The following is a 23,691-nucleotide window of genomic DNA, read 5'->3' on the forward strand; positions in this document are numbered from 1 at the left end:
AGATTTACATGATAAAGTGCAAATATGGTCAGTTTTGGTTGATGCTTTGAAATAATTTTGTTATACGAGTCAGCCTGAGGTATCAAAACTACTGAAATTTTGTTGTGAGACAATATTTTGAATAAAAGAGGTCATGCTGGCTATCTAGATTGATCAGGACAAATTTTTGTTGTCATTGTATTGCACTGTTGCTGTCATTTGTGTTATACAATCCATCCTGACAACAAGATATTGCTGATTTACTATGTGGCTTTATAGATATACATAATAAAGTGCAAATATGGTCAGTTTTTGTTGATGCGTTAAAATAATTTTGTTATACGAGTCAACCTGAGGTATCAAAACTACTGAAATTTTGTTGCGAGACAATATATTGAATAAAAAGAGGACATGCTGGCAATCTAGATTGATGGGGACAAATTTTACATTGTACATGTTGTTTTGCAATGTTGCTGTCATTTGTATTATACAATCCACCCTGACATCAAAATATTGCTGATTTACTATGCGGCTATATAGATCTATATAATAAAGTGAAAATATTATGGTCAGTTTTGGTTGATGAGTTAAATAATTTTGTTATATGAGTCAGCCTGAGGTATCAAAATTACTGAAATTTTGTAGCGAGACAATATTTTTAATAAAAGGAGGGCAAAAATATTTCCAAATTTTTTAACCCTATATAAATTAACAGATTGACACACTCCCCATTTCCATTCTCAATTTTATAATTATAAGTGCAAATATGGTCAGTTTTGGTTGATGCTTAAAATAATTTTGTTGTACATGTTGTATGTGTACCAGTCATCCTGAAGTATTCATTTTTGGCATTGTTTGTCGATTTTATCTGAAAACCAAGTTTATAAGATTTACGATACATGTTAAAACCGATAATAATAGCATTGTAACCAATATCGTTTTAAATTTATAGATAGGCAGATCGCGGATAAATTTGCATTACACGCAAAGTTTTATGCGTACTTTATTTACAAATACATGTATATATATTTAATCTGTATTGTTTATATAACCATCATAGGCATTACCACGGAGATTTTAATTTTATACATTAATTTACAATATTGTGATCAAAATTCGTTTTTTAAATCAAATAAATAATTTTGTAGTCGCACGCCTTCTTTAAAATTTAATTGCATTATGGGTAATTTCGGATCGTGTAGATAGAATGGGGAATGGTGTATGGTGTAATGTGTAAGGTGTATGGTGCAAAGGTGTAACGTGTATGGTGTAATGGCACAAGGTGTATGGTGTAATGGTGTATGGTGAATGGTGTAATGGTGTATGGTGTGAGTGGGAAGTTTACACCATCCAAGGACTGTACAACACATTTTGCACATATTGTCTGAGATAATCTTCTTTTCTGTAGATTCAGAGTTCACAAATGAGTAATACAACTGGATTGAAGCATAGAAACACAAATATTGACACATAAAAACTGTCAGATAGAAAGTCAGAATGCCACTTATGCATCAAAATTGAAAAAGCTATGAAATGCTTATTTTGACCATAAAATGCCAAAATTGGTCATTTTTGCAGAAATTCTATCAAATAAAAGTTTAAATCCTTTAGTTTTATGCTATTTGATAAATTGACACCATCAAATCATTCAGGGAAGTTGCCAAAGTACAGATTCTATATTTCCAGATTTCACCTCTTAGGTCCGAGTACACAGTTATTTCGTAGTGCATTTCTTTTAGACAATAAATGAAAATTAAAAAAATCCCACCTGCGCTTTCTCAATAATATTTTTACAGTGTGTTGTACTACTTTTGGGACAAATTATATCAAAATTATAGAAAACTTCATCGGCTCTAACTCAAAATATGGACAATTTCATGCTAAGGGGGTCTTCAAATCTTTTGACAGCCTCCGAAGTGCTAATTTTTAACATTTTTCAGCTGGACCAAATCACTACTTTACTTTAAAATTCATGACCCAAATTTTTTTACAGTGTCATTTCACCCCCTACTTACTATTTGAGTCATAAAACATGGAGAAATAAATTCGGAAGGGGTATAAAAAAAATCGACAAGTAACACACTGTCCACACTAGGGACTATATTTGTGGACAACGAAAATCAAAGGACGATAACTGTGTACCCGGACCTAATAGGGTAGAAAAAGTTGACCAATCTTAATGAAACTTGGTATGACCAAAGCTTATTAAATTATAAGACTGCTTACAAAGTTTCATGGCAATAGAATATATATTATAGACAATATGACTAATTCTATATTCAACTTTGAGTGTTAAATTTAGACGTTAAAATTGAAAATTTTCAACTATCAACATTTGGGGCTTAAAAAATTAAAATATTGCAAAAAAATACTTTTGAAATGCCTTAATATATAATATATTATGTATTAAAAGCAATAGAGTACTCATTTGATTTATCAGACTTATTATAATTATTAAAAAGTCAAATTTATATGAGCCTGTGGCTAAAAATGGAGGTTTTCCAATGAAGGGGGGCCTTACATGAAGATGTAATATTTTCCAGCAATTTTAAATTTGTAAAGCTTTTTGGTTATAAATAATCCTAACATATGTATTTAATGTACTTTAAATGGAAAGAAAACTTACAAATAACATATCACATTAGTTTAAAAGGGTCTTAGGCCAAGTAAGACTGAAAATAATTTAGGGTCAATTTAGGCCGTATCACATATTTACATTTAAAAATGCATATTGAAGCTATATGAAATAAAATTTTGTGTCTTTTCTATCATTTCTATACTCAGGTGACATGATACAATAAATCTGAGCACAAAAAGACTCTTGCATTCAACTTTTTTTGCACACAGTATGGTCTGATACAAAGATTTTTCACTTTTTAGTGAAAAACATGCATGCAATTTTAGTCTCAACAGGCTTATATTTGAACCACTTGCTATCCTACAGAAGAAAAGAAAGATATTATGTGACATAAAACAGGCACAAAAGACATTGTTAAGTGCTTTTTATACAAATTTAGTGAGATCTTTATAATGGACTTCAACTTTTATGTTCCAAGCTCCTCACATTTAACTTGATCCAAACAGGGCGTTAGACGAGGACCATATATACAACACATTTTGCACATATTGTCTGAGATAATCTTCTTTTCTGTAGATTCAGAGTTCACAAATGAGTAATACAACTGGATTGAAGCATAGAAACACAAATATTGACACATAAAAACTGTCAGATAGAAAGTCAGAATGCCACTTATGCATCAAAATTGAAAAAGCTATGAAATGCTTATTTTGACCATAAAATGCCAAAATTGGTCATTTTTGCAGAAATTCTATCAAATAAAAGTTTAAATCCTTTAGTTTTATGCTATTTGATAAATTGACACCATCAAATCATTCAGGGAAGTTGCCAAAGTACAGATTCTATATTTCCAGATTTCACCTCTTAGGTCCGAGTACACAGTTATTTCGTAGTGCATTTCTTTTAGACAATAAATGAAAATTAAAAAAATCCCACCTGCGCTTTCTCAATAATATTTTTACAGTGTGTTGTACTACTTTTGGGACAAATTATATCAAAATTATAGAAAACTTCATCGGCTCTAACTCAAAATATGGACAATTTCATGCTAAGGGGGTCTTCAAATCTTTTGACAGCCTCCGAAGTGCTAATTTTTAACATTTTTCAGCTGGACCAAATCACTACTTTACTTTAAAATTCATGACCCAAATTTTTTTACAGTGTCATTTCACCCCCCTACTTACTATTTGAGTCATAAAACATGGAGAAATAAATTCGGAAGGGGTATAAAAAAAATCGACAAGTAACACACTGTCCACACTAGGGACTATATTTGTGGACAACGAAAATCAAAGGACGATAACTGTGTACCCGGACCAGACATTACTTGTGTGTTAGTGTATGGATCTCTCTGACATTGTACCACAAGGTTCCATATCACAAAGGGAAGGCTGGGATTGATTTTGGGGGTAATTGCCTCAAAATTTTAGTAATTAAGGGCCAAAAAACAAGTATTTTTCTAGTTTCATGACAATAACTTGTGTGTAAGTGTATGGATCTTTCTGAAATTGTACTACAAGGTTCCATATCACAAAGGGAAAGCTAGGTTTGAGTTTGGGGATAATTATCCTATATGTTTAGGAATTTTGAACCAAAAAGGGGCCAAAAAACAAGCATTTTTCTAGTTTCCAGTCAATAACTTGTGTTTGAATAGGTAAATTAAAAATTTAAAAGTTCTTAGACCACATTTATTCTGTGTCAGAAACCTATGCTGTGTCAAATATTTAATCACAATCCAAATTCAGTGCTGTATCAAGCTTGACTGTTGTGTCCATACTTGCCCCAACTGTTCAGGGTTCGACCTCTGCAGTCTTATCAAGCTGGGCCCAGCAGAGCATTTTATTATATTAAGTTACTGTGTTTAATTTGACTAAGATAGAAATTGAACCAAATAATGTGCACTAATAACTTCATCACTCAGGAAAGCACATTTAACCAACACCACCTTGTATAAGTTTTATCAACAGCTCTTTACATGTACATATAGGGTAAATATCTGCATGCTGGTCGCCTTGTGAACAAATCTGTAAAAGTTTGGTTTTTATCTCATTGTTGTTTTGTACAAACGTGCTTGATGTTTTCATAAAGTCATTTCGGGTCTTTGTACAGCTTGCTATAGGTTTTACTCAAAGTCAGAGGTGGAACTGTGAACTTTAATACAGAAAAATAAGTTGGTCCCTTTTGAATAGTTGTCTCATTAGAAATCATGCCACATTTTTATAAACATGTTTTTGTAGGTAGTTATGCTGCCTAATCAAAATGACCATGATATTCTGCAACTAAACTGAAAGTATTTCATTACTTTGTTTGTTGGGTTGATGTCTCATTGACTTGTGACACTTTAATATCAGCAACAAACTACTAAAAAAGTACCAGCTAATTAAGGTTATGACTTAAGAGAAAATTAAACCTGCACACTTTATTCACATGTTTAATTCCAAGCAATATTTTTCAAATATGTGGATTTGAAGGCGATGGAAGGGGACTGTTGGTTGATGTCACGGCGATGAATCAATGTACGAAGTCCTATAAATGCACTGTCAAATGGGTTTTTGTCTTTTTTTAGCTCCTTGCACTTAATTGTTATTATTCTTGAAGAGTGTTGAAGGATACTTTCCTTTGTCTGATGTCCTGAACATGTTACTTTTGTATCCTTGTTCAACATCTCTCAAATATTCATCTAAGCTTATATTATTGTTTGTTCCACCTTGCAGATTAACAAATCTATTAGCAATTAATCTTTCTGATTGGTCAGGTGGTAAGACACCCGAAGTTAGTCACTTAGTTCTTCTTGAATTTTTAATGCATCTTTCTTTAATTTGATTGACTGTTGGACTTTTCTAAAACATTTAATACAGACGCCAATGTCATTGTCTACTTCGGCGTTTACTGTCTTTACTTCAAAACCAGTAACAACACTAGAAATTATTGCGATTCTCTCTGAGTTCTGCTGAAGTTTCAGTTTGAACAGTTTTTTTTTCAACACGTTCTCCCGTTGAGGAGATTTCTATCTGGATGAAAGAAAAACCGCATAAAACACAAATGTTTGTTCATACTGATATTTTCCTTGGGGTGCATGCTTCACTTGATGCCATTTTAACCTCGGAAGGCAATAATACAAACTATTATTACAGTTGTATGTTACAAAACGTTTTTCGCATGGGGGCTGTCATTTTTGTTTATATACATTCGGAAGACCTCTAGACGCTACTAAGACTCCTATGCCAGTCCAATACCCTAACACTTTGTAGCACCTTCGCTGATTGGCTACAGCAAATTTGACCCTAGACATGACCCTCAAGCGGCTGTTGTTAGATCTCCCACGCGCGACATATAAACAACGAGGAGCAAGTGCGGAGATTTAATTTTAATTAGATTGTTTGCACTACAAAATAAGCATATCATCTGGTTTAGTTCTGTGTCATAATACAATTATGTCATTCAAAAGAGTTAATACCAAAATTATGAAATCTTCAAAAAGGTTATTATGAAGAGTTGCTACAGACTTCGTGAAAATAATCTTTATTGAATTTTATAAATTCAATTAGTATTTTTTGATGAATTTTATAATTTATATCGTTACATTTTAACGGGAAGAACGTACACATACAGAAACGTTGGTCCCATCAAGGACCGAGATGTCTCTCATCTTTTTCAAACTGCTTGGAAACAATTAAATTACTACAGATCAACAGTGTATTTCTTTACAACATTATGGTTGGATCCGTACTGTACTATTCGTCCGAAATATAGAATTTTCACCATGCCAACGCTATCAAGAATATCTATAACCGTTTTCTATAGATATGTTCTAAAAGTAGGAATGTGATTGTGTCGTTGGACATTTACCTGTGATATATGTCTTAAAAACAAATATTTTCTTTAATATTGGTTACGTACTGTTATGAGTAAGCTTACCTTTTGCTTATAATGTAGATTTAATTTTGAATGAAGATGCATATCAAGGTAAACAAAATATTGCGCATCTAATATACGTGATTTGTTATTTAATCTTGGAATGAACAAAATCTGGATTGATCAGAATTGTATTTCTTTATCGTTTGACGTAAACACACATTAAAGATCAGCATCTGCAAAATTGTTCAACATCATTAAATGATTGTAAGAAATTAACTGTTTATAGAAATTTTAAACTGAATTTAGAATTGTCAAAGGGAATTAAACTGTTAATGTTCTGAAATGGTTATAATGCCTTTTTTGGTAAACTCATTCAAAGTTTCAAAGTCAATGAACCATGAAGAAGGGGTGGGGCTACATACTCTCTATGGAAACGATACTTGCAAATGCCAATAAATTTGCATACCAAATATCATTGACTTAACATTTATTTAGCAGTTCATCTTAAACTGATCTAATCACAAACTAATAGATGTAAACTAAGCAAAAGTGTCTTAGTCGATAGACCATGACTGAGGGGGCGGGGCAAAATATTCTCCATGGTTATGAGATGTGCTTATGCTTATACAACTGCATATCAATTATCATTGACCTACCACTAGTGGTTCCCCATAAACTGACCTAATCACAAACTAATACATGAAAAATAAGCAAAAGTTTCAAAGTCAATAGACCATGACTGAGGGGGCAGGGCCAAATAATCTCCACGGAAATGAGATGTGCCAATGCTAATACAACTGCATACCATATATGATTGATCAACCACTTGTGGTTCACCATAAACTAGACCTTATCACAAACTAATACATTGTTGACGACGCCGCCGACGCCGCCGACATCGAAAACAGCATACCTATGTCTCGCTTTTTGACTCCGTCAAGGCGAGACAAAAAGGAAGTAATTTTCGAATTTTGAAAAGAAAAGTACACAATTCAAAATCATTTTTATTTGCGCAAAACAATCTTATATTGTTAGTGTAAATGTAATATTTTGATAACAGTCGAATTTTTCTAAAATGTTTAAACTGTATTAAGAAATAATCATTTCCTTTCGTGCACATGTACAGATGGGTGCGGTCCTAACCTGTACACAAGTTAACTTAAAGCAGTCCTTACGACTGCTCTATAGGTTAACTGGGGAAAATTTTAGCAGACCTGTGAGTTAACTTTATCCCTAGCAGACCAGACCTCATGTCTGCTTTTTTAGGACTGCTGCAGACCAGACCTAAGGACAAGTTAGCTAGAGCAGACCTGTTTCCAGGACAGATCAGCTCGACAAGACCAGACCTGTGGTCAGGTCTGTTTGACCAGACCAGACCTGAGGACAGGTCTGCTTGACCGGACCAGACCAGACCTGTGGACAGGTCTGCTTGACCAGACCAGACCTGAGGACAGGTCTGCTTGACCAGACCAGACCTGAGGACAGGTCTGCTTGACCAGACCAGACCAGTGGACAGGTCTGCTTGAACAGGCCAGACCAATGGACAGGTCTGCTTGACCAGACCAGACCTGTGGAAAGGTCTGCTTGACCAGACCAGACCTGTGGACAAGTTTAGTATTTAACAGAGCAGTCCTGTCAATCATGGGGACAGGTCTGCTTTTAAATCGGTCCTATGAATATTCTTTACCACGTTGATACAAACAATAAAAGCAGCCCTGTTTACAAGTTAACTTTGGATCATGTTAACTTTATCTTGGAAGAGCAGACCAGACCAAAGTTAACTTAAAAAAAATTAACTTTATCTTAGAGGAGCAAACCAGACCAAAGTTAACTTTGGATCATGTTAACTTTATCATGGACCAATCCAAAGTTAACTTTTATAAGAACAGGTCTGGTCATAAGTTAACTTATGTGTAGGACTGCTTGTGGCAAAGTTAACTTCGTCCAAAGTTAACTTCAATTCTGGACATGGACCTGTCCTGAAGTTAACTTTTCGGGCAATCATTAAACAGTCCAAGGACCAAGTCTGCTTTTTAAGTTAACACAAATTCTGTCCTAGGACCGGTCACAGCAGTCATAAAACCGATCCTAAGTTAATTTTAACCAGTCATAAAGTCTGCTTATTAAGTTAACTAGCTGTACAGGTTAGAACTGCACCCATCTGTACCTAACAAATGTCACACTACAAATATTTTTTTCAATATTTCCTAAATGATCTTTTTTTCATTATTTTCCCCAAAAATATCCGTATATGTAACTTTTTAACCGTTTATGCGTTCTCCATAGCTTGCACATATCATCTTCCTATATGATGCTTCGTCAATGACCTGTTTCGCGATCTGGTGCATTTCAGAATATGGTTAGAAACTGAACGGGTTAATTTTCTTCCGTCACTCCTCTAGCAGCTTGTAAAACCTTTTTTTATCCAATGCTGTTGGATTAGGATGATAAAAAAGTCTACGTGATTTTTGTAATTAGTCTCTGCTTAATCAATTCTGCTTTTTGCCATTTTTTTTCTTCTTTTAATTTTTTTATAGGATTTCGTATTCAAAATCTTTGATAGTACAAGAAAAACAATAACACTTGAGGTACCTCTGTTATATAGAATGAAGTATTATCAGTTAACAAACCCCGTTTATCAAAGATATACGTCAGACGCACGTATCTACATAAGGCTACAAAACAAACAAAAACATCACAACTTGTTTCTGCTTTTCAACAGTTTAAATGACATTGTGTATTGGATAAAAAGTATCTACTTCCTCCATAACGTTTTCCAAATTCTTCGAGTGTTCTAATATTTATTACATTATAATCATGTTGCTTTCATAATTAAATTATGCGTGGTCTTTTCGTTAAGCTGTATGTATGTAAATGAACTTACATTGTATATTGTTTTGTTTTTTTCATTTTCATTTTGAATGATATAAACGCATCAGGAAATATTTATTTTGATACACATTTAATTATTATATATAACGTTAATATAATGTTCTCACTTAATATTTCATATATATATTAAAAAAAAACACAGATTTTTATATATAATATTATTTGATTCCCTTATTATCAGAATTGGATGCATATTCCATATCAACTAAGCTAAAACACAAAAATAATTTAACCCTTCAACGAAAACCATTGCCATATAGATATCTCACTTACGCGACCTTCATCGCAGTAGAAAGAAAAAAACCTGGCTGTTGTATGTTCATTATTTTATGATGAAAAAAAAATTCTTTCTCACAACCAAAGAACCAATAGATTGTAGATATAACCTGTGAAATACACCAAATAGCAATATGCATAATATAAAAATACAATTCTGAAGATAAGAATAAACCTCTGTTTTCAGTTCCTACACCAACTGCTGTTTACTTAGTTTTTGGTCATCTCCCATTGTTTCTTTGAGTATTACATAACAAAAGTCTAAGCAAATATATCAACCTGAATAATATAAAATTGAGAATGGAAATGGGGAATGTGTCAAAGAGACAACAACCCGACCATAGAGCAGACAACAGCCGAAGGCCACCAATGGGTCTTCAATGCAGCGAGAAACTCCCGCACCCGAAGGCGTCGTTCAGCTGGCCCCTAAACAAATATTTATACTAGTTCAGTGATAATGGACGTCATAATAAACTCCAAATTATACACAGGAAACTAAAATTAAAAATGATACAAGATTAACAAAGGCCAGAGGCTCCTGACTTAGAACAGGCGCAAAAATGCGGCGGGGTTAAACATGTTTTTTGAGATCTCAACCCTCCCCCTATACCTCTAGCCAATGTAGAAAAAACAAACGCACAACAGTACGTACAGTAAAACTCAATATAAGAGAAGTCCGAGTCCGATGTCAGAATAGGAAACAAAAAAAAATAAACAAAATGACAATAATACATAAATAACAACAGACTACGAGCAGTTACTGACATGCAAGCTCCAGACCTCAATTAAACTGATTACAAGATTATGTCTTCATCATATGAGTATCAGGCACAATCCCTCCTGTTAGGGGTTTAGTATTATACCGTCATAAAATATATGAGAAGAACATAACCCGTGTCATGCCAACAACTGGTTTTAGAATAAATGTGTTTAATTACGATGCAAAGACCCTATAAGTAAAATTAATATTAAAGCCAAAATATGCAATCTTTAATGACCTGAAAACAGTATCATAACTATATCCCTTATAAATAAGTCTGTTTAAAGGTTTTGTTAGCTTTTGAGGTGAATACTGACATTTTTGTGCTTTGTAAAGAATATTACCATAAAAGATTGGGTGTGAAATACCCGAACGTATAAGATAACTGCATGTTGAGTTATATTTACGAATGATGTCCTTATACCGATGATAAAATTTAGTAAATGTTTTGACTAGTTTATGATATCGAAAACCCTGGTGTAATAATTTTTCAGTAATACATAAATTTCTCTCGCTAAAATCTAATACGTTGTTACATACACGAGCGAATCGTACAAGTTGAGATATATAAACACCATAAGATGGTGACAAGGGAAAGTCACCATCTAAAAATGGATAATTAACGATAGGAAATGAAAAATCATCTCTTTTATCATATTAAGCTTCCCGTTAATGACATAGATATCAAGATCGAGGAAAGGACAGTGGTCATTGTTAGTATTACCTTTATTTAAAGTAAGTTTAACAGGATAAATTTCTTTAGTATACATACTGAAGTCGTCATTATTAAGAGCCAATATATCATCCAAATATCTAAAAGTATTGTTAAATTTTTGTATCAGATGTTGTTTCGATGGGTCTTTCCTGATTTTAGTCATAAATTGTAACTCATAACAATACAAAAACAGGTCCGCAATAAGTGGTGCACAGTTAGTCCCCATTGAAATTCCGATAACTTGACAATATACGGAATCTCCAAAGTAAACAAAAACGTTATCAAGTAAAAATTCAAGGGCAGATATCAAAGCATGTCTTTTGTTTGTTGCTACTAAAAAATTACCTAAAAGAGTTTGAACAAATGTATTCGCATTCCGACTTTTCAAAAAATTCAAAAATTTGAACCGATTCAAAATCACCAATATATGCATGCAATTTATCAAGTACTTCCAACGAGTTTTTGACACTCCCAAAGTAATTAATTCCACTTATTCAAAGGCCTTATTTGAACAATTTATTATCAGGTTTTTGATTGTACCAAGTGTACTAGTAAATAGAATAGACAATTTAGTAGTGGAACAATGACTTGAAGACGAAATAAATCTATATTTGTAAGGTGATTTGTGTAGCTTAGGAAGCCAGTACATAGTTGGGACTTTCATTGTATTTGGTTCTGCTTGTAAAGATGTAGCTAATAGTTTATGTTTGTTACAGATATCGTTTTCTGAAAATGAAGTCAGTTGGAATGTTGGTGAATTAGTGATTTCCTTTTGCAGAAACTCAATGTAAAATTTACGTCAAACTATAATAATATTATTAGCAGCTTTATCAGCCGGGACAAAAACAAATTCCTTGGCTAGTTCTTTTAGTTTATTTTTGATACGAGAAATAGGATTTTTATGGTTGTTGTTAAGAGTAAAATGTTCTTTAAAATGTTGTATACGTATATCAACTATCTTCATTACTGAATTAAAAAAAGAGTCCAAAGATTTTTTGTCAGCTTTTTCCCGTTTTATCCATTTCAAACAATAAGCACGAAGTGATTCGTTGATGATATTACGACACTCATTCCAATTAATAATTGACGGGGGACGATATTTAGGTCCTTTACTGAAGAAATGATTTTAACTCTCGGTCACGAACGATGTTAAGGTCTCCTGTTATAACATGGGAAATGGGGCCAAAAGTGTATTCTGAATTACTACAATTACATGACGTAGGTGTATTTTCACTGATATTTACATCTTTACAGACTTGGCTATAATTAAACACAAATTTCCGGGTAGATTTCTTGTAAATATAACAAATAAGAGGGAGTTCAGTATTATCAAAATATCCAGGAATTTGTTCTTTAACAGAATGGTCGTTAAAAATACCGGCAATATTTACAAAATCAAAACCTTTATTGACATACTTTATTTTAATAAAAATGTTTTTATGATCTTCAGGGCGAGAAATTTTGGGAAACAGTTTAGAATAACAATATGCCATTATAATTTGAACGACTTCATACTTAGGACTGCAATATGAAATTGTGTTGCAATCCTCTAAAATTTTATCTAATTTATTTATAGGTAAAGAGCAGAGCTTGGTTAATAGATAATGGGTGCCGTTGTTTTTTTGAAATAGAAATTAGGTCCGAAATATTTGTATGGTAAGTCCGAAATTTTCTTTGATTGCGATTTTTTCTACGCCCATGAGAACGGTTTTTACGAACAGTTTAAGAAACTATATCCAAAATGTTAACAGAATCGGTTCTTGATATATTACCAATTCCCATAATATTATCATTAAGACCGAGAGGGTAGACTGTCTGTAATTTTTTAATCCAATTTAATTCAATTATTTTCCGTGATCGTACAAACTTTGAATGAGATTCACCAGGCTGCTTATTTACTACTTCTAAAGGTTGAACTGTTAAATATTTAATAGGATGATTGTGCTTTTTACAATGTTGATAAATGATACTTTTGAATTGATTGGGTCTTTTAAAACGATACAAGTGTTCTTGCGTGCGTTTAGATAAATATCGTCCATATATATAAATGATTAAGTAGCAGAACTGTACCGCAAATTTATTTTCAAAATATTACAGCGTTTTAGGGTTCACGATTGCTTTTCTTTTGTTCAATAAAACAATGTTTTTTGAGGATTGGTCATGTAATTTAGTATTTGGTGTTACTGAACCGAAATATTCTCTGGGACTGACATCATCAATGTGCCTTATTTGGTGATTGCCAACATATAAGTCACGTATGGAGGACATGTTTTTCAACAAAAAATATGTATTCCTATTGGAAACAACTGTGCCCCTCCTCTTGTCGACATTTCCATTTATTTATATGAGGCAGAGTGCATTTGCGACTTCCCAGAACGAATGAAAAGAAGTTAGAATTATACTTTCACTTCACGTTCTGTTATGAAGATAGATGTCCTTTCACTAAATAATTAAAAGTTGTATGTCTATGTTGAACGCAATTCTAGCCAATTAAGATTGGTGTCTATCGCACGTACCCTGTGCTGGTTTTGTACGGACGCCAGAACGCGTTGGTTGATCTTTATGAAATATATGTCTCAAAGATGACCTCAGACATGTCATCACTGTCGTCACCTCTATCCCGTCCTCCCTTCATCGAATCAGACATCACAGAAATTGCACTTATGAACAACATAACAGATGATTCTAGAGGAGCAGGATCTGCTCACCCTTCCGGGGCACCAGCTGAGATCACCCCATTTTTTGGTAGGGTTAGTTTGTTTTTTACGCCACCTCAGATCAACCGTTATCCGGAAAAATAGAAGCGTAGTGTCAAAAACTAAGCTTCAAACTAGTGAATATCAATACGAAAAAGTTATGAGCATATTATTGAGGCATCCGAATAAAAAATGAACAGCCATTGTAGAGACATTATCTACCTTTGTCAAAAGACGTAAATCGTGTTTTATTGAGCATTTATACAGCAAATATACGGTTTTTGTTTTCTTTTTCCCAATTTTATCATTGAATCTAAAAGCTAATCTTCTAAAAAGATGCAATCAAATATTAAGGGTCCTTCTTTTTCTTCAAACTAGATACAAAAATACAGGTAAACTTTAATAAAATGCGTAAGAACATAAACAAGCAAAATATCGCTATGGTGAGTACAACATACATACAGGCAAACATTTTGTTCAAGCCAGTAAACAACTAATAATACTCATATACGATCATTACTATATTAAGACAACTTCTTAAATGTTACCTAGCTTTCGGTGTCGTTGTCAACTGTTACTGTAGGTGTAGACAGATATAAGAAGATGTGGTATGAGTGCCAATGAGACAACTCTCCATCCAAGTCACAATTTGTAAAAGTAAACCATTAAAGGTCAAAGTACTGCCTTCAACACGGAGCCATGGCTCACACCGAACAGCAAACTATAAAGGGCCCCAAAAATGACTAGTGTAAAACCATTCAAACAGGAAAACCAACGGTCTAATCTATATAAAAAAACGAGAAACAAGAAACACTTATGAACCACATCAACAAACGACAACCACTGAACATCAGGTTCCTGAATTAGGACAGGTGCGAACAAATGCAGCGCGTAGACATTTATTTGAACAGCATTATATTACTCTTAATTGCCGTCTAATAAATGTTTGCATCAAATCACTCTTGAAACTGTGAAATAATGCTAGAAACAACGTTGAAACAATTGTTTATGTATTTTTCAGGCCTCTCTGTCAACTATAGTTTTACTTTTGTTTCCGCTGGTTTCATTTTACTGTGCAAATACAGTTGCAGTTCAAGGAGGTAGGATTTTTTGCATAATTCATTTTGTAAAATAATACATAACACAACCTGAATTTGAAATGTAAGCATTACATTCTTTATACATTCCATCTGTAGGGGTTCCTTGAGTTTTTATCCATATAAATGGTAGTGCTATACTTGAACTCTTGACTCTGTAATACAAACACAAAAACATTATTACGATAACTGAAATACTTACTAACAATGAAAGTAGTTTTTTCATGAAAAATCAAATATATTAATTTTTTCTTGTCATTCTAAAATATTTGAGAAAGCTCAATAATTGTCGATTGCTGAATAAGATCTTTAAAATAAGGAACTCAGGCCCTTAATTAGAGGCATGGCTCCCCATTTTGCTACTGGTATTTTCGTAATATTCTTTACTACTTCAAATGAATTAAGGAGATGTGGTATGATTTCCTATGAGGCAACTATCCAACAGAGTCCAAATGACGTGGATTTAAGCAACTATAGCTTATTTTTCTTTATTAAATGTGTTCATAAAATTACTGATACCATTCACATTCGGAGCAGTTGATATATGACGCCCCTCTATTCCTAGCTAAATAAACAAAGAAAATATCAATAACAAAAAGGTGATCCAAGGGAATCCATGTAACTAGATATAAAATTGAGAATGGAAATGGGGAATATGTCAAAGAGACAACAACCAGACCAAAGAGCAGACAACAGCCGAAGGCCACCAATGGGTATTCAATGCAGCGAAAAAATCCAGCACCCGGAGGTGGTCCTCAGCTGGCCCCTAAATAAAATTGCGTGCTAGTTCAGTGAAAATGGACGTCACACTAAACTCCAAAACATATAAATGAACTAAAATTTAAAAACATACTAGACCAACAAAGGCCAGAGGCTCCTGACTTGGGACAGGCGCAAAAATGCGGCGGGGTTAAACATGTTTTGTGAGATCTCAACTCTCCCCCTATACCTTTAGCCAATGTAGAATAAGGAAACACATAGCAATACGCACAGTAAAACTCAGTTTAAAAGAAGTCAGAGTCCGATGTCAGAATAGGTAACAAAGGAAACTAAGCAACAATGACAATGATACATAAATGAACAAAGGACTACTAGCAGTTACTGACATGCCAGCACCAGTCCTCAATTAAACTGATTGAAAGATTATGTCTTCATCATATGAAAATCAAGTACAATCCCTCCCGTTAGGGGTTTAGTATCATACCATCATAAAATATATATGTTGATGATCATACCAGATCAGAGGACGATAGTAAATTACGTCCTGCACTTATCTTTGGTTGATGCAGTCGCGATTGTCATTGGATATCGAGAACAATGGTCTTACAAGCGAGAAGATTTAATTTGGATCTATATAAGGGTGGTCAAAAGTTAAAAAAAACACGTCATTCTTTTAGTATGTGAACTGTGGAATTTCAAATTATACTTTGCTTTAAACATTAAGCAGAAATGTTCAACATAAGCCATCAAAAATACTCAACTCAACATTTTAATGAGGTAGATAAATGTTTTGTGACTCATTTAAAATATACAAATTTACCCTTACTATATACTAAGCACGTATATTGACCTCAATATCTGTTAACAGTGTTGTCGGAATATTGCAGTACTACGTGCACCTAGTATGACGTTTACCGTAAAACCCATTTAAAAATAATGTGAATACATTGAAGCCAGATGAAGCGGGTAAATCCGTGAACAAAAAATCGTCGAAGGAGGGCAATTTATTTGACTTCTATATAAATACCGATTTACGATCACAATAAGAGGATTCGACTACCAATCCGAATTGAAACAGACCCTTCTCCTAAAACTTTCCGCAATTTTTTTTTTTATTGCCAAGGTCATCCCAAAGTACTAATGATATATTCAAAATTTTATGAAAAGAAAAACGAAGAACAAGTGTAGAGACGAAATAGCAAAGTACAAAAACAAAAAGAGATTGTTTAAACGTTTTTGACAAAATATATACACACCAGGCAAACACCGCTCACTTTGGCCTATATGTCAGAGTACTGGGTGTGGTAGAATAGTCAGATGTAAAAAGATTGGTTGAATGATGGGTAAATGTGCATGACTGCCAATGGAAAAAATCGTATATTAGAAAGGTCCAGGGATGAAAAAATCTTCATGACCCTAGAAAACTCTTGGGGATTTGAATTGAGTTATATTTTTATCAAACAGCAAACTAACAATACAGAACAATCAAGATATTTAGAGTCAACATAAGTCTTTTATAATAGACAGATACCTCATTAAATGCAAATGTATCAAGATCGAAACCGCCTCGTGTAAGGAGCTAATTCAGCGTTATTTATAACATTTTTACTATGGTTTTTCCCTATTATCTTATTTCAGTCTATTGCGATTATGTCGAGCAATAATAAAAACTAAGAAAGGAAAGATTATTTTTTTTAGAAAGTGTTCGCTAAGTTAAGACTTGGAAAGCGAACGACGTACAATGTATGACTAACATAGAAGTATTTTTCTTATGTAAATCAATGTATTTAAGAATAATGACCAATCTTGCCAAAGTATCGTCCATACAGGTTTAGTGAACCAATAAAACTTCTAAATCATTTTTTTGGTAGAGATCAGCAGCTGAGACATCCAGTACCCCACCCTTTTGACATATTTTGAATAACCGAAAAACATACACTATCATATATTTTATGACAAAAATACATCTGTAGCTATAGTGATGACGTTATTTCTTGGAGAGAAAATACATTTGACACTTAATTATGTTATATATTTCCATCTATGGTTTTAATTGCATCTGTGAGAAATATCGAAATCTGATTAATTTTAGAAACGCTTAATTTAATCAGTTACTTATAATATATATTTCATCTTTATTTCTCAACCTTACAGTATATTTTTTTTGCTACCATTCATAACATAGGAAGTGTGTTTTTGTTCCTGCGGACAAAGCTTTAAATAATATTATCTGTGTATGTAAATCGTACTACATGTACTTCGAGTGTCTTGTAAAAGAATTAGGAATAAATTAGCACTCAGGTAATCCGACATACAAAAACATATCATTTGACAAGGATGAGATTTTGTCAAACTATAAGTCGTTCCTGGCTTTAATGAACATTAAATTGAAAGCAAATCGGAGGACTTACCTTGTATGTATTGGATACCTAAGCTTCACAAAATTCCGTACAAACAACGGTACATTGCCGGCTCATCTGCGAGTTCGACGAAGGAATTGACTATTGGATTGACAAAAATTCGGTCCGCAGTGAAAGAGGAACTTCAGAAGTACTGTGAAATAGTTTACTCGCAATAAATAGTGGTATTAACCATATGTGGATTCTAAAAATGAACTTCTGCATAATTTGGAAAAAAAAGACAAATCGTCTAAAAGAAATAATCAACAATGCTTTTCAACATAAAAATGTTAGCATCCGCTATAAATCTATTACTTTGGGATACCATACGGCATATTTTGTTAACAGTATACAAAAAGGTAAATCATGCTGCAAAGAGAAACAAGTGATCAGTATACTTGAGTTCCGTATTGACAACAAATTTGTTGAATTTGGACGTAAACTTTTTCAACAAATTGTCGGCATTCCTATGGGAACGAACTGTGCACCTCTCCTTGCCGACCTCTTTTTATTTTCATATGAGTCGGAGTTCCTTCAGACACTGGTCAAAAGCAAGAAATCAAAGAAGCCAGATCATTTAATTTCACAATCAGATATATTGATGATGTTCTTTCCATTAAAAATCCAAACTTTTCTGATTGGGTTCCATTATATATCCTCCAGAACTAGAAATTATAGAAACAGCAGACACGGCTTCCTCAGCCTCATTTTTAAACTTATACCTCGAATTTGCCATAAGCGGTCATTTCAGTACCATAATCTATAACAAACTTGACGATTTTAATTTTGAAATTATCAATTTCCCTCTTACCTTAGTAGCAATATGCCAACCTCAACTGCATATGGGATATACATTTCCCAACTCATTCGGTGTTCAAGAGCTTGCAGCTGCTACTCAGACTTTGTAAAACGTCATCACTGTCTGAGCAGAAAGTTGATGGGTAATGTCAAAGAACGTCTCGTCCTTTTTCTAAAAAAAAGTTCACGGGAAGATACCAAGACCGTGTTGATAAATATTCCGTATCAACTTCACAAATAATACTCGATGGTCTTAAAGTAGAGATTCTAGGTACTGACGTTGTTTATCATCTTAATTACGTGTTATAGTGTTCTTTTATTTGTCTTTGTAAATCATTACTTTTACTGTTTAGTATATTTTTGGTAATATCCATTTGACGTGGCTAGGTACTTATACATCCCGTCATTGTGTTATTGTGCTATCGTAATGTTTTGTATTCTTGTCTTTCGTTTTTGCTAATGTGCTTCGTCTATATGCCTTTTTGTTTTTCTTTGTTGACATATTTGTTTATTTTTAAAGTGATTAAGATTATAACACAATATTGACTGCTACACCCCTATTTTTGACATTTTAACCTATTATGTCTGTTTGTTTTGTTCACATCTTGTTGTCAATATAATGGAATTTTAAGCGACTGTCATACAACTGAGAGGTTTAGCTAGCTATATAACCAGGTTTAATCCATCATTTTCTATATTAGAAAATGCCTGTACCAAGTCAGGAATATGACGGTTGTTATCCATTCGTCTGATGTGTTTTGAGCTTTTGATTTTGCCTTTTGATTATGGACTTTCCGATTTGAATTTTTCTCGGAGTTCGGTATTTTTGTTATTTTACTTTTTAATGTCAATATTAACTTATCATTGAACTTTTACTATTACTTATTTTCCTGATTTTGATGCTAACACCTCAAATTTGTGCTCCATACTTTATTAAATTACTCTGCTAAATGTCTATAAAAATACTGGAATCAAATAATTTTAAGAATAACTCGCTTGATTGTAATATTATATGACAAGATAGTTGTATTTCAGATCAAACCAAAATCACCATACAAGTCTGTTCAAGGACTTGTCGGCTAGTATCACCATACAAGTCTGTTCAAGGACTTGTCGGCTAGTTTGTCCTAAACCTTCATATATGGTCAATTTCTGATCATTCCGCCCTTGTTAAAAAGTAAATTGATTTTCCCTTGAATAATTTGAGTTGAAAAATATTTGAGATTTATCATATAATGAAACAAGTATGAAAAAGTGACGGGAAAAATAACATTCATCAAACAGAAGGAAAACCAGTCAACTTGATATAGTACACTTAAACATCTTATTTACGTATTTGTATGTGTAACTTTACATAATTATTGAATTAAAGCTATTCATATAAATAAAATGACTTGATGGCCAAACCATTTAATTTCTCAAGGGTAAAGCGTGGGGGGTGGGGGGGGGGGGGGGGGTTTTTCGAGGGAAAGGAGGGGGGGTGGTAGAGGATATTTTTGGAAATAATGCGTAGCATCAGATGAAAATGAATATACAATTTGTAAAACATCCTCCTGATCCACCTTGTATTATTGTCTCCCAATTATGACCCTGCTAGCAAACACTGTAATCTCAAAATGGATAAAGATCGTCCACTGATCATATATTTAATAACATTAACAGTACCAAATTTACTGCACTAGATGCGTATTTCGACATTCAATTTCTCTTCAATAAGTGAAGTTTGGTTTTAAAACCCAAGTACAATTCAAGAGTTGTAGTCCGGTAATTCCTTTCATGAATTGATTGCATTATATCTAAGTTACTTTGATCTCATTCGTCAACCGCAATAGACACTTTCCTTTAGTATGTTCTCATGATTATATACATGCATTGTATATGTATACATGAAAGGTTGCAATCCGATAAAGATATTTGATTATTTGGCCGGAATCCACGATGATTCACAGACGGATAGACGCACGGCGCTCCTTTTAGCTTGGATATAAATCAAGCCAGTTTTATTTATATATATATATATATATATCTTGCGTACATATGCACAAACAATTGGCAAATGTACACGTAGAATTTAGCATTAATGGTTCCGGTTTGTAATTTTACCCTTATTGTAAATTTACATGCGTGTGAATTTGCGTTCACATATGTACTTTTTACAATTACATGTTATTCTACATACATATAAGCAAACAAGTGTAAATTTTTGCATGTAAACGCTGTTCTAGTTAATGAATGTATTCATTTGTGTATTTCAAATAGGAGTTCGTTTAGGAGGAGCATGTACTATTAACACCAACTGTACAACAAATGTTACAAATTCAGAATGCAAGAATAAGACATGTCAGTGCGTATCGACATTCTACCCACAAACTGAAAATAATACATGCCAAGCAAGTAAGTATATGCAAGCATAAAATACTTTTAAAAGTTTATTAGACTAACAGTTAAACAATGATTAACACATTTAATTAATACGCTACATGTAATACGCTACATGTAATAAATGTTCACCTGGGAAAATTAGTGATGAAACAGTGTTTTTGCTGCAATAACAAACAAGTATCAGAAGATATCCGCCTGGGAACCAAAATGAAGTTTTGTGTTCAACCGTTAGGCATTTTTTTCAACCACAACAGCTAGGGACAATAATAAATAAAAGTTAAATCATCTTTGAGGTGAGGTTTTAAAAAAATGTTTATATACATATTGAATAGAGAGAATTACACAAACAATAAGTAGCACAATTAATAAAAATTCATAAGACAACATTGTTCATCCTTAAAAACATACAAACTCATAATGTGCAATACTAACATGCTTTAGATCACAGCTCGGATCACTGACTAATTATAGATACTTGTGATATAAATTGCTTTCCATAATTTGTTACAGAAAAAGCTCTGGGTGTCCAATGTACGGAAAATGAGGAGTTCAGTGATGTTAACGCTACATGCACCAGTACTTGTAAATGCAAAACTTCCCATTACAAGGACAGCACCAACAGCTGTAAACCACGTAGGTGTAAATTTCACATCTTACCAAAGTTGAATCAAAACACTGCTTTAGTTGAAATTTGACAAATGACTCTTTAAATATAATAGAATCAGCACTAATATATAACAAAAATAAGGAGATGTGGTTATATTGACAATGAGACAACTTTCTACCAGAGACAAAAAGGACAAAGTTGTTAACAGCTATAGGTCACCGTACAATTTTCAACAATTAGCAAATCCAACAAGTCTCAAAAACATACAATATTTTTACTGTCATCTTCTGGCCACTCAATTGAAAGAAGTGTAAAGTGTAAAATAATATGATTTTTGCCATGTTATCGTTGTAATTAATTCGCTTATGAATTAGTAAATTTTTGCACAGCTCCGTGGAAAACATTTTCCTCTATTTCAGTGTTTTCACATTTGGAGATTTATTTTTAAATCGCACACGGTCAGGAATAAAATCAACAAAAAATGGTTCAGACATCATTACATTTTAATTAATTTTATGACAACAACACGGTTCGTGATCAATAAGAATATCTCTTGTTCAGATATGTGTACAAAAACACCGGATTTCTGAAAGACTTGTAACCATGCGGGTATACGACTTGTTCGGAAAAACGTATACCTAGGACGATATGTAACATTTTAGGAAAAGGGTTGTCTCAATATTTACAATTATCACAGGCATCTTCATACTATTGACCGTCTGTTCAGTAGAATATAATTACTCGATCCTGATAGAGCACTTTGTGGGAAAAGGGAAAATAGCGGAACATGAAATCGAATAACTGTCCATCAAAACATGACAATGAAAGTAATATAATATATTACATGATATGATACTTTAAAATGAATAACTTTAAAAAAAAAAAAAGGTTACTTTTTAAATATGATTTTAAATACTATATAATTGAGTTAACTCAATGAAACTATGTTTTCTTAAATTCCATTATAGGAATTGCCCCAAACAATGCATGCGGTAATCCAAAGAATACTTCGTGTGTAGCTCATGCATTTTGTAATGTAACCACATGCGCTTGTTATAAAGGATTCAAGACCACGAAAACAGGATGTAAGTAAACTTTATGTCTATATCAAGTACAGATCTCTCTGTATATAATATCAGTGACAACAATGCAAACGAGGAAAAATATGTTTTAAACACAAATGAAATTTTATATAGGATTGCATTTAAATACTACGACATATAATTTGCAATTCCCATACAATATGGCTATAATCTTCCTGATGTAATGGAATGAGAATTGTTTTCATGTGTTTAGTACATATTGCAACCTTTCCACTAGAAAATATAATTGCATGTTGGAGTAAATGGCAAATAGACTGAAACACTACAAGTTAAGACAGTTGAAATCATAAAGGCAAAATAACCCTTCATCAATATGTTGATGCCCTATCGAATAATCAGCTCAGGTCGCTGAGATAATATGAATTTAAGAAAGACAACCATAAATATATCATTTCCCAAATTGATCTGGCAGGAAATTATAATAAAAACATTTTTTTTTAATCGCTGTGTTGGCCATTCAGTGTCGTATGATAACACTTTTAATTTCATTCAGAGTTCGAGAAGAATTAATACGAATTAACATAGTACACATGTGAATAAGACAGAAATGGACCAATTAAAAAGTCAGAAAAGAAAAAAAGATAACTCTTTAATAAATTTAAAATGTTAGTCGGCGAATACTTTTAACCCAGTTAAAGATTTGAGAACAATAATGTTACTGTACAATACCCGTTGTAAATTAATCTATGAAGGCACACAGGAGATTCCAAACGACTAGTGTTTAAATCTTTTGCTTCAGGAAATAGATAACTGTAAAACTGTAGAATATATTACTACACAATATTTGGATGATTGCCAGAGGGACAACTACCCAAAAAATTACCAAAAGGA

The 23,691-nt window shown here is 33.1% G+C and overlaps 1 protein-coding gene across 2 annotated transcripts in view; it reads left to right on the top strand.

Moving 5' to 3' along the window:
• The window catches only part of LOC127709691 (uncharacterized), a 42,120-nt gene that overhangs the window by 15,835 nt on the left and 2,594 nt on the right, over window positions 1-23,691 (top strand). Inside the window, exons 2-5 of one of the 2 annotated variants that reach the window (XM_052215321.1) lie at window positions 14,776-14,854; window positions 21,028-21,162; window positions 21,661-21,783; window positions 22,726-22,842. In XM_052215321.1, coding sequence (XP_052071281.1) covers window positions 14,776-14,854; window positions 21,028-21,162; window positions 21,661-21,783; window positions 22,726-22,842 — 454 coding nt within the window. The remainder of the gene's footprint in view (window positions 1-14,775; window positions 14,855-21,027; window positions 21,163-21,660; window positions 21,784-22,725; window positions 22,843-23,691) is intronic. The other variant, XM_052215323.1, reaches the window with a different exon arrangement.

This window comes from Mytilus californianus, unplaced genomic scaffold, assembly GCF_021869535.1.
Source record: "Mytilus californianus isolate M0D057914Y unplaced genomic scaffold, xbMytCali1.0.p SCAF_7, whole genome shotgun sequence".
NCBI classification, from domain to species: domain Eukaryota; kingdom Metazoa; phylum Mollusca; class Bivalvia; order Mytilida; family Mytilidae; genus Mytilus; species Mytilus californianus.